Genomic DNA, 12,561 nt, shown 5'->3' with positions numbered 1-12,561 from the left:
CTCCAAAACCGGACATTATGAACTGATTTAAATCATTATGACATAATCGCACTGCAGTTAGTTTGTAGAAAAGGCCCAACAACCATATTTCAGAGCATAGGAGCTGGAGTTTGGCATCAGATAGAGTCCTTGTTTCGAAGGAGCAGCATTAATGGTAATTTAACATCAGTCTGTGTTACAGAATCACTTTTAACCGAGGTCACAGTCCATCTTTCAGCCGCCAGCTCAAGGGCCGAAGCTGATATGTGATTTATATGCAGAAATATTGATTGTTTTTTAAATACAAATCACCGTCAGCAGATAAACAAAACACTCGCCAGAGCCTTGTGTATTTCGTTATAATGGTGGAACATAACTAAGTGTGTTTACTCAAGTAAAACTACTTTTGATGCATTTATTCTACTATATACTTTGACTAAACTACATGTACTCCAGTACTTTGATACAAAGCTAAGCTACTTGTTCTGTAGTTACTTGTTACATTGCAGATTAAGATTTAACAAACAACTTTTAGAATTAATTTATGAAATATAAGGTTTTTGGACACATTAAACCACCCAAAAGTATACAAACCACTGAACCAACTGCAACAGTAAAATACAGCTTATCAGTCAAATATAATAGTATAAGTCTCAGGGACCATTTTTCTGCATGAAGTATTATGATTAATCTATAAATATTTTTAGCTGAACTTTGGTAGTTTTACAACAACAGTTATAAAGTAGAAATAGTATTCATCAGTGTAGTATTGTGGAGGAGATAGAACTTTATACTAATCTAAGAAACAAGGGAACCAGAAAATACATGTATGTTTCTATTCATTTCTAATATGCCTTTTAAATAGCAGAAATGTTGACTTATGATATTTTCTTTGAAGTATCCTGGTTATGTTTATTACATTCAAATGCATCAAAATAAATTTTCATGTTCAGGTAGTGACCTCCTTTATCAAAAGGCCTGTCTTCACACTAAGGAAACCCAACTAATGGGCATCTTACCTTGCACCTCGAGCACTGGGACGACCAGGCCCAGTATAACAGGTGTAACTATAACATTTAACAAGACATTTAGATAGTGTGGCTACTACCAAGAGGTGTTTATTTACATGTATAACATTACCGTGAGTGAGATGTGTTAATGAGGTCATGTGTTAAATTATATTGCTTTCTTTTAGTGAATTAATCAATGAATGACAGTATGAACTGTGGCATGTTTTTACCTCCATTTAATATCACATAACATATTGAAGAAAAAACAAACAAAGGTAACTATATTTAAAATGTGTAAAACGTATTTATAGACTATATATATATATATATAAATTATATATATATATCATATACACATATATATAATGTATATATATAAAATACAAATATGTATATATAATTTAAAATGCATACATTATTTATATATATATTTTAAATACATATATATTTTATAGTTGACAACAATGGCATTTTTTTTAAAGGAAAAAAGTAATTGATTAATTTTTAAGAATGTACAATATTTAAAACAAAAACACAACAAATATCAAATTGACTAACTAAGAATGTGCATTGAAGTAATGGTGTAACACCAGTCCTGTATTCCTGCGAGTTCTAGGGTACACATCCTAGTTGCCAGAAGACCTCCCACGTGTAAGACCGGTGGCTAACACATCACATAATATATTTATAATTTAAAAAAATGAATTGACTCACTTAAAATTTGCATTGAAGAAATGGTCCTCCATACAGTTTGAGCTCACGTCCTACGTCAATAAACATGTCATACCCCTTTCAACCACTACGGGTTGTTGGCGCTGTTTTGACATTTCGGCTGCAGGCGGTTTATAGGTTGACCTGATTCGAACTGATTTGTATTAATGACGGTCATTTTTCAAGATGGATGTATCTGCTTATTATTTTCTCCATTAATTAATTGAATGTTTGTTCAAGAAAATACAGTAAATGCCCTCACTTCTTCCAGATTAAAGTAACACCTTCACAATTCTTGTTTTGTTCGTCCAATAGTACAACATACAAAAAACAAAATACAAAAAAATAATATATATATATATATATATATATATATATATAATACAAATATTTGAAAATCATCCAAATTAGGAAAAAAAAGAGGGTCATGGATGCAAAAGATGTAGGAGCGCCGGACTGGAGCTACCGGGCTGAACACTTTATTTAACATTTCAGGTATAGATTAACATTAATAAAACAGGTCGAACGAAGAAGTAATGTCACTGCATGATATTTGGCTTGATTACGACTGGTAAGGTTGTGGATCATAATAAGAGTGGCTATACCTGAACAATTTTTATTTTTTTATTGTCTTGGAAGCTCTGTTTTATCCTACTAGAGTTTGTTTAAATGTTAGGAAACGAGGGGAAATGGTAATGAGCAGGAGGTCTCACATGTGCCCTTTTAAGTGTCAGTTTGTGTTCTCACGTTTTTTTTGTCATTCAGTGTTCGTAAATGTTCTGTTCTGAACTAGGTCAGCAAAGGTCAGATAACACATTTCCAGAGCGCCGTCAGGAGGCCTGTAAAAGAACAGGGCTTCTCTGTGACCAAGAAAAAAGAAGGAAATGTCAGGGATAAATAGCATCAAACATTGTACATTCAATGTCATGGGGATCCACCATCCAATTAAGCGGAAGAAAATATGAAGCTTTCTAAAGAAAGACAAAATACAAATAGCTTTCTTACAAGAAACCCACTTAGTGGATAAGGAGCACATACAACTTAAACGAGACTGGGTAGGCCAGGTTTACTACTCATCATTTCCCTCCAATAGCAGAGGAGTCGCTACCTTAATACACAAGGCCACCCCATGTGTACTGGGTACATGTAAAAGCGACTCGGAGGGCAGATACATCCTGGTTCACGGCACAATAAATGTGCGGTGGTTATTGTGAGGACAGATAGATGCACCTGCGAGTGTTCTCCAGCAGATAGAGCTAAAGTATTAGAGGATGAGTCGCAATTTAAAAACAATGGACATTACGATGCTGCAGAAGAGGCTCTGAAACACTCATTAGGGTCCGAGCGACAGACGAAGTCTGACCGAGAGGAACCTATTGAAATTGTTAGGGGTATTATTATTAGGGTCCGAGCGACAGACGAAGTCTGACCGAGAGGAACCTATTGAAATTGTTAGAGTTCTTATTATTCTTCTTCTGGATTTTTATTTTTGAACATTGGGGGCATATTGGGGGTATGTATCATATCCCAAAACTCACCAAATTTGGCAAGCTTGTCAGGCTTGGTGAAAATAGCCAGATGACAACGACGTCGAAATTCGGCTTTCAAAAATTGCTCTCTAGCGCCACCTGTAAATTTGACCGGCGACGCCCCTCACCCAGTATGTTCAAATGACTAGCTTTTTTTTTCACAAGTCCACTTGGACCTGCTCTACAAAAAAGCCTCTCAGTACCCTAAGCTCCGCCTACTTAAATTTTCCACCATATTTTTTTTGGTGAAAAACACATCCGAGGCGTTTGCGCCGACATACGGGGTCCAATTCAAACCAAACCTATTGGAGATAATGATCATGGAAGCTATATCATCTAAGATCTATCATCTTATTTCAAATATATCATTCTGGTAAGGATCTATGGCCCAGCGAACATTTTAGGGGCGTGTCCTGTTTTGTAATGCTCATAACTTCAACACTATTGGGAGAAAAAAAATAACAGACTTTCAGGATATGTGCAGAAGGGAGTCTGGAACATTCACAGCAAATTTCGTGCAATTTAAACCGTAGGGGCGCTACAATAATTCACCAAAGTTGGCCGTTTTTGCCGTTGTTGGCGTTTTTTGCTTGATTTGGCCCTTTTCCAATTTTCCCCCATCGATTATTTCTCCCACAAAACGCCAACAGAATCGGCTAAAAATCAGTTTTATAGAATCTCAAGACTTGAATAATGAACACTGTGAAAAAAAACGGACTTTTCGTCCGTAGGAAATCTTCGGTTTTTTACTGCCAATAATTTTTTACTTTCCGTGATTTCTTTATGTTAAAAACTATTACTTACACTCATCCAATACTTCCCCAAAAAATCATGTGTGATGCCAGTCAAGGCCTGAACACATTCACATGAAGAAACAAGCACATTTCTTCCAGGAACACCTATTGATCACCTATTGAAAAGTAAAATAACCATATTGATTTCTGTTTACAATATTCAATTAGGCAGCCCCGGTGCTACGTTTGACCTACATGTATAACGCTGAGTAGGTATATGTAACACAAGTAGACGGAAAGAAAAGTCTCTTGGCACCATGCTCTAAACTGTACCGGATGTCGCCAATATTGATTTCTGTTTACAATATTCAATTAGGCAGCCCCGGTGCTACGTTTGACCTACATGTATAACGCTGGGTAGGTATATGTAACACAAGTAGACGGAAAGAAAAGTCTCTTGGCACCATGCTCTAAACTGTACCAGATGTCGCCAATATTGATTTCTGTTTCACTCTGTGCAAATCTCCTCTCATTTCCACACAGGTACATTCACCTGCGTTTCATACTCCAGGCCAGCAGGTGGCGGTAATGCACCAAATATATGGATGCAAACTGCTGTTTAGAGAAGAAGAAGAAGAAGAAGTACGCAGCTGCGGGCCTGGTCTGCAGTCTGCTCCGTCTGAGACGGTAAGCATTTTAAATGTATTACAATGAACTACAATCCAACGATAATTAGTCATGGCAGTCTCTTGTTCACGTGACCGCTGTAAAATCCACCGTGTTTATCCGGTGCTCTTTCTCCGTGTGTGATTGTCACAGGTTACTCAATGCTATGCTACACGAGGAGCTCCATGCTAATGCGACCCTCCATTCAAATATATAATGGTTTCTCCTGTTCGCCAGTCGGCATGAACACATAAATACTGTGGATATTACGTTACATAACCGCAGTGAAAGAACGGTAAACTCTGAACAGAGAGTTACGGTGTGTCTTTTAATTCACGTCACGTTATAGTGCATGTCTTCGTTGGTTTTTTGACGGGGGGGATGCAGGGGGGGGGGGGGGCGAGTGACTTTTTCTTTGCTCCGTCCCGATGCGCGCAGACCAGCGTCGGAGCTCTTTGGCGACCACGTTTGTTTTCATGCTTAAGTACTTCTATTTAGTCATTTATTTTAATGCAGGACTAATAAAAATCAGGTACAATATGAACGTGGCTGCATCACGATGTTTGCAAGTCAAGTCACGTGATAAATGTGCGCATCTCTGATGCAGCTTGAAGGTGCATGCAGTTAATCATGTAGCTATATTAACTGCTCCACAACCTTTTGAAAGAATATTTACTGTTTACTTTGCATATTACGGCTGTCATACAACATATACTCAATTCATACATGAAGTGTTATTAGAGATTAAACTACCAGCAGCTTATTAAAACTAGGAGTGATGCTTAAGTTTATTACTTCTTCTTGAGCCATTTATTTTATTTCCGAATTCTAATGAGTATATGGTAAATATTATTTACCTACTCTTTAAGAATATTAATACCATTTGGTGTTATTAACCTGTATATTGTTTACGAGATCTGTATACTTTCATCAGCAATGTTAGAACCAGAGTGTGATGAAGTTTTTAATTGCATAGTATAATCATATTCTGACTAGAAGGGGATCTGACATTGAGATGTAAAGTGTGCTCATCAAAATCACTGCACATAGACACACATCAGATGTTGATTGCTGTACTAACCTCCGGTGTCCTGCTGTTCATCTCTATTGCAGACACTATGGAGATGTTTGGACTGCAGTATAATGAGCATGGTTGCCCCCAGTTCCTGTGGACTGGGACCAGCACAGGACCAAGACTGCCCGACCTCCTCCAGAGCAGTGCATCCACTGCACAGTCATCGTAATGGTGCGCAGTATTAATTATTAATATTATGAAAATATTAGAATTTTTTTTTTAGCAAATCTGTAACTTTCTTTACAATAATTACACTGCAGTCTTGTTATTGGTGACCTCAGCTAGGCCCAGAATTATTTTCATTAGATATCACCATGCGGATTTCGAATGAATTCAATTTAAAGTTAGCGAAAAATAAATATTATTAATATTATGACAATATTTGAATTTTATTTAAAGCAAATCCGTTACTTTCTTATTCATTCTGTTTCTTTATAGGACGTGGCACTAAGGAGGATTGTCCAGCCGCAGGTTTGTTATGTTATTGTGCTTTGAAGTTTATGAATCATACCAGTATTTGCTTTTTGAAGAGACCAATTGACACCATTATTGTTTCTGCAATTTTGTTTTCCAGATGACGCTGAAGAACCGTTACAAGCCGCTAACACCAGTCTGCTTCAGCAGCTTGGTTGAAATGGAGATTGGATGATGCACTGTGCCCAACTAATCATACACGTGATGCCTTGAGAGGTCGGGGTCAGATTGTGAGTACTCCTCCGTTTTCCTGATCCGATGTGAGGTCAAAGGTCAGGGATGTCTATGTGTCCAGATTGTAATGCACTCCGAGACAAATTTGTAAATTGTGAAAATGGGCTATACAAATAAACTGAATTGAATTGAGACGTCAGTGCACAACTCAAGACGACAAGCATTTATGCATTTTACATCGAATTTACATGACATGGTCTATACTTCACGTCGGGACACACGACGCATGAATATGTTCACGTAGTTAAAGCGCCACCTAGTGGCTGAACTGGACTTTTGTCGAATCCGCCCCAAACTTGTCGCGCTCGTTACAAGTCGCGGCCCGAGTCGAGTCCGACCGGCGCGCCCGGGTCCTCGGCGCCGGGTCCTCGGCGCCGGCTCCCCCGACCGGCGCGGGTGAGCGAGGACCCGTTCGACGCTGCTTGCAGCTTTAATTATTATTCTTATTCCACTTTTTTATTTTTGAACATTGGGCGCATATTGGGGGTATGTATCATATCCCAAAACTCACCAAATTTGGCAAGCTTGTCAGGCTTGGTGAAAATAGCCAGATGACATGGACCTCGAAATTCGGCTTTCAAAAATTGCTCTCTAGCGCCACCTGTAAATTTGACCGGCGACGCCCCTCACCCAGTATGTTCAAATGACTAGCTTTTTTTTTCACAAGTCCACTTGGACCTGCTCTACAAAAAAGCCTCTCAGTACCCTAAGCTCCGCCTACTTAAATTTTCCACCATATTTTTTTTGGTGAAAAACACATCAGAGGCGTTTGCTCCGACATACGGGGTCCAATTCAAACCAAACCTATTGGAGATAATGATCATGGAAGCTATATCATCTAAGATCTATCATCGTATTTCAAATATATCATTCTGGTAAGGATCTATGGCCCAGCGAACATTTTAGGGGCGTGTCCTGTTTTGTAATGCTCATAACTTCAACACTATTGGGAAAAAAAAATAACAGACTGTCAGGATATGTGCAGAAGGGAGCCTGGAACATTCACAGCAAATTTCGTGCAATTTAAACCGTAGGGGGCGCTACAATAATTCACCAAAGTTGGCCGTTTTTGGCGTTTTTTGGCGTTTTTTGCTTGAATTGGCCCTTTTCCACTTTTTCCCCATCGATTATTTCTCCCACAAAACGCCAACAGAATCGGCTAAAAATCAGTTTTATAGAATCTCAACACTTGAATAATGAACACTGTGAAAAAAAACGGACTTTTCGTGGGTAGGAAATTTTCGGTTTTTTACTGCCAATAATTTTTTACTTTCTGTGATTTCTTTATGTTAAAAACTATTGCTTAAACTCATCCAATACTAATGCAAAAAATCATGTGTGATGCCAGTCAAGGCCTGAACACATTCACACGAAGAAACAAGCGCATTTCTTGGAGGAACACCTATTGATCACCTATTGAGAAGTAAAATAACAAAAAAATTCTGCCCAAAATAATGTGAGCTCCTACGGCTGCCTGTAAACCAGCTGGCTTATAGCTCACCATGATAAGTGTTGGTCTGGACACCTGGAGATGCGTGTTCGATTCCAAGACAAGGCAGCTTTTTTTCATCACTTTTTTTTTTTCATTGAATTTACATGAGGTGATCTATACTTCACGTAGGGACATACGACGCATGAATATGTTCACGTAGTTAAAGCGCCACCTAGTGGCGAAACTGGACTTTGTCGAATCTGCCCCAAACTTGTCGTGCTCGTTATAAGTCGCGGCCCGAGTCGAGTCCGACCGGCGCGCCCTCGGCCGAGCGGGCCGGCGTCCCGCCGGCTCCCCCGACCGGCGTGGGTGAGCGAGGACCCGTTCGACGCTGCTTGCAGCTTTAATTATTCTTATTCCGCTTCTTATTTTTGAACATTGGGCGCATATTGGGGGTATGTATCATATCCCAAAACTCACCAAATTTGGCAAGCTTGTCAGGCTTGGTGAAAATAGCCGGATGACAACGACGTCGAAATTCGGCTTTAAAAAATTGCTCTCTAGCGCCACCTGTAAATTTGACCGGCGACGCCCCTCACCCAGTATGTTCAAATGACTAGCTTTTTTTTTCACAAGTCCACTTGGACCTGCTCTACAAAAAAGCCTCTCAGTACCCTAAGCTCCGCCTACTTAAATTTTCCACCATATTTTTTTTGGTGAAAAACACATCAGAGGCGTTTGTTCCGACATACGGGGTCCAATTCAAACCAAACCTATTGGAGATAATGATTATGGAAGCTACATCATCTAAGATCTATCATCCCTTTCCAAATATATTATTGTGGTAAGGATCTATGGCCCAACGAACATTTTAGGGGCGTGTCCTGTTTTGAAATGCTCATAACTTCAACACTATTGGGAGAAAAAAATAACAGACTGTCAGGATATGTGCAGAAGGGAGCCTGAAACATTCACAGCAAATTTCGTGCAATTTGAACCGTAGGGGGCGCTACAATAATTCACCAAAGTTGGCCGTTTTTGGCGTTTTTTGCCGTTTTTGGCTTGATTTGGCCCTTTTCCACTTTTCCCCCATCGATTATTTCTCCAACAAAACGCCAACAGAATCGGCTAAAAATCAGTTTTATAGAATCTCAAGACTTGAATAATGAACACTGTGAAAAAAAACGGACTTTTCGTCGCTAGAAAATTTACACTTTTTTACTGCCAATAATTTTTTACTTTCTGTTATTTCTTTATGTTAAAAACTATTACTTAAACTCATCCAATACTTCCCAGAAAAATCATGTGTGATGCCAGTCAAGGCCCGAACACATTCACACGAAGAAACAAGCACATTTCTTCCAGGAACACCTATTGATCACCTATTGAAAAGTAAAATAACCATAATTTATTCACTTTCACGATAGGCTTGCTTCTCTTAGTCGGTCAATCAGATCGGCTTCAAATTTGTAACACACAATCCAAACATTGTCATGATGTCTGCCCACAAAGCATTTTACGTTCGGTGTTACACTATTGCCGTGGCAACCCATTCTTCGCATCAAACAACGAAGGGGCTTTGGAGGGACTAAACATGCTCCCTGTGAAAATACCCTTGGCAAACATATTAAGAATCAAAGATGTAGTTACCAGATAGGATTTTTATTCTTCAAAAATGGTAATTTGATCCATAGCGCCACCTACAATATTCAATTAGGCAGCCCCGGTGCTACGTTTGACCTACATGTATAACGCTGCGTAGGTATATGTAACACAAGTAGACGGAAAGAAAAGTCTCTTGGCACCATGCTCTAAACTGTACCAGATGTCGCCAATATTGATTTCTGTTTCACTCTGTGCAAATCTCCTCTCATTTCCACACAGGTACATTCACCTGCGTTTCATACTCCAGGCCAGCAGGTGGCGGTAATGCACCAAATATATGGATGCAAACTGCTGTTTAGAGAAGAAGAAGAAGAAGAAGAAGAAGAACGCAGCTGCGGGCCTGGTCTGCAGTCTGCTCCGTCTGAGACGGTAAGCATTTTAAATGTATTACAATGAACTACAATCCAACGATAATTAGTCATGGCAGTCTCTTGTTCACATGACCGCTGTAAAATCCACCGTGTTTATCCGGTGCTCTTTCTCCGTGTGTGATTGTCACAGGTTACTCAATGCTATGCTACACGAGGAGCTCCATGCTAATGCGACCCTCCATTCAAATATATAATGGTTTCTCCTGTTCGCCAGTCGGCATGAACACATAAATACTGTGGATATTACGTTACATAACCGCAGTGAAAGAACGGTAAACTCTGAACAGAGTCACGGTGTGTCTTTGAATTCACGTCACGTTATAAATGTGTTTTGATGAAGCTTGAAGATGCATGCAGTTAATATTCATGTAGCTATTTAACTGCTCCACATCCATTTGAAAGAATAATTACTGTTTACTTTGCATATTACGGCTGTCATACAACATATACTCAATTCATACATGAAGTGTTATTAGAGATTAAACTACCAGCAGCTTATTAAAACTAGGAGTGATGCTTAAGTTTATTACTTCTTCTTGAGCCATTTATTTTAATTCAGAATTCTAATGAGTATATGGTAAATATTATTTACCTACTCTTTAAGAATATTAATACCATTTGGTGTTATTAACCTGTATATTGTTTACGAGATCTGTATACTTTCATCAGCAATGTTAGAACCAGAGTGTGATGAAGTTTTTAATTACATAGTATAATCATATTCTGACTAGAAGGGGATCTGACATTGAGATGTAAAGTGTGCTCATCAAAATCACTGCACATAGACACACATCAGATGTTGATTGCTGTACTAACCTCCGGTGTCCTGATGTTCATCTCTATTGCAGACACTATGGAGATGTTTGGACTGCAGTATAATGAGCATGGTTGCCCCCAGTTCCTGTGGACTGGGACCAGCACAGGACCAAGACTGCCCGACCTCCTCCAGAGCAGTGCATCCACTGCACAGTCATCGTAATGGTGCTCAGTATTAATTATTAATATTATGAAAATATTTGAATTTTATTTTAAGCAAATCTGTAACTTTCTTTAAAAAAATTACACTGCAGTCTTGTTATTGGTGACCTCAGCTAGGCCCAGAATTATTTTCATGAGATATCACCATGCGGATTTCGAATGAATTCAATTTAAAGTTAGCGAAAAATAAATATTATTAATATTATGACAATATTTGAATTTTATTTAAAGCAAATCTGTAACTTTCTTTAAAAAAATTACACTGCAGTCTTGTTATTGGTGACCTCAGCTAGGCCCAGAATTATTTTCATGAGATATCACCATGCGGATTTCGAATGAATTCAATTTAAAGTTAGCGAAAAATAAATATTATTAATATTATGACAATATTTGAATTTTATTTAAAGCAAATCCGTTACTTTCTTGTTTATTCTGTTTCTTTATAGGACGTGGCACTAAGGAGGATTGTCCAGCCGCAGGTTTGTTATGTTATTGTGCTTTGAAGTTTATGAATCATACCAGTATTTGCTTTTTGAAGAGACCAATTGACACCATTATTGTTTCTGCAATTTTGTTTTCCAGATGACGCTGAAGAACCGTTACAAGCCGCTAACACCAGTCTGCTTCAGCAGCTTGGTTGAAATGGAGATTGGATGATGCACTGTGCCCAACTAATCATACGTGATGCCTTGAGAGGTCGGGGTCAGATTGTGAGTACTCCTCCGTTTTCCTGATCCGATGTGAGGTCAAAGGTCAGGGATGTCTATGTGTCCAGATTGTAATGCACTCCGAGACAAATTTGTAAATTGTGAAAATGGGCTATACAAATAAACTGAATTGAATTGAGACGTCAGTGCACAACTCAAGACGACAAGCATTTATGCATTTTACATCGAATTTACATGACATGGTCTATACTTCACGTCGGGACACACGACGCATGAATATGTTCACGTAGTTAAAGCGCCACCTAGTGGCTGAACTGGACTTTTGTCGAATCCGCCCCAAACTTGTCGCGCTCGTTACAAGTCGCGGCCCGAGTCGAGTCCGACCGGCGCGCCCGGGTCCTCGGCGCCGGCTCCCCCGACCGGCGCGGGTGAGCGAGGACCCGTTCGACGCTGCTTGCAGCTTTAATGTTGGTTGACCTTTTAAAGAGATAGTAGCTTATTTTAAACTTGCAGGCACAACGTAATTATATGGTTCAGCAGGTATGTTAACACATCTATTTAATGTTTATCACCTTTTTTAAATATAAGAACCGCTGTTTTATTTCTCACAACTACATACTGACAAGTGATGAAAGGAAATTAAATTGAATAATATATTTGCTTTAAAGGATGGAGGGCAAACAATACTTTTACTTCCCCTCTCAAAGATGAAGTACTCTCAACATGCAGGTGCGGCGGATGAAGATTTAATCTCTCTCTTGATGGATGAAACTCTGCTTCTCCGTCAGAGGCTGCTGAGGCCGGATCCAAGGGAAACAGTGAAATGATGGGATAATTTGTTTCCACGATACGAGGGCCAGATCTCTGGTAGGAGGTCAGCAAGGCATGCGATAAGTAGATCATCAGGCGAGGAAAAACAAGACAAAAGAAAAATAACAACTCCGGAGCTCATATTTCACTGTGTTGGTACTGCAGTCGGCTCTACACCGCAAACATATTCATTTTAACAAGGTTTTCATCATGAATTCTATCTTG

The 12,561-nt window shown here is 39.2% G+C and overlaps 1 protein-coding gene across 7 annotated transcripts in view; it reads left to right on the top strand.

The window, feature by feature from the left end:
- The first annotated feature begins 4,034 nt into the window (after positions 1-4,034).
- Positions 4,035-12,561, top strand: part of tafa3a (TAFA chemokine like family member 3a) — a 124,651-nt gene continuing 116,124 nt past the window's right edge. For 2 of the 7 annotated variants that reach the window (XR_008834447.1, XM_056437787.1), the window contains exons 1-9: positions 4,035-4,650; positions 4,783-4,924; positions 5,743-5,875; positions 6,143-6,175; positions 6,279-6,408; positions 9,729-9,878; positions 10,729-10,861; positions 11,305-11,337; positions 11,441-11,568. Coding sequence is in view for 1 of the 7 variants with exons in the window: in XM_056437791.1 (XP_056293766.1) it covers positions 4,552-4,650; positions 5,743-5,875; positions 6,143-6,175; positions 6,279-6,337 (324 nt within the window). In the remaining 6 variants the exon portion in view is untranslated. Of the gene's footprint in view, positions 4,651-4,782; positions 4,925-5,742; positions 5,876-6,142; positions 6,176-6,278; positions 6,545-9,728; positions 9,879-10,010; positions 10,153-10,728; positions 10,862-11,304; positions 11,338-11,440; positions 11,705-12,194; positions 12,210-12,561 lie in introns of those variants that run through there. The other 5 variants (XR_008834450.1, XR_008834448.1, XR_008834449.1 and 2 more) reach the window with 5 other exon arrangements.

This window comes from Pseudoliparis swirei, chromosome 18, assembly GCF_029220125.1.
Source record: "Pseudoliparis swirei isolate HS2019 ecotype Mariana Trench chromosome 18, NWPU_hadal_v1, whole genome shotgun sequence".
NCBI classification, from domain to species: Eukaryota; Metazoa; Chordata; class Actinopteri; order Perciformes; family Liparidae; genus Pseudoliparis; species Pseudoliparis swirei.
This window is presented reverse-complemented; position numbering and strand designations above follow the sequence as displayed.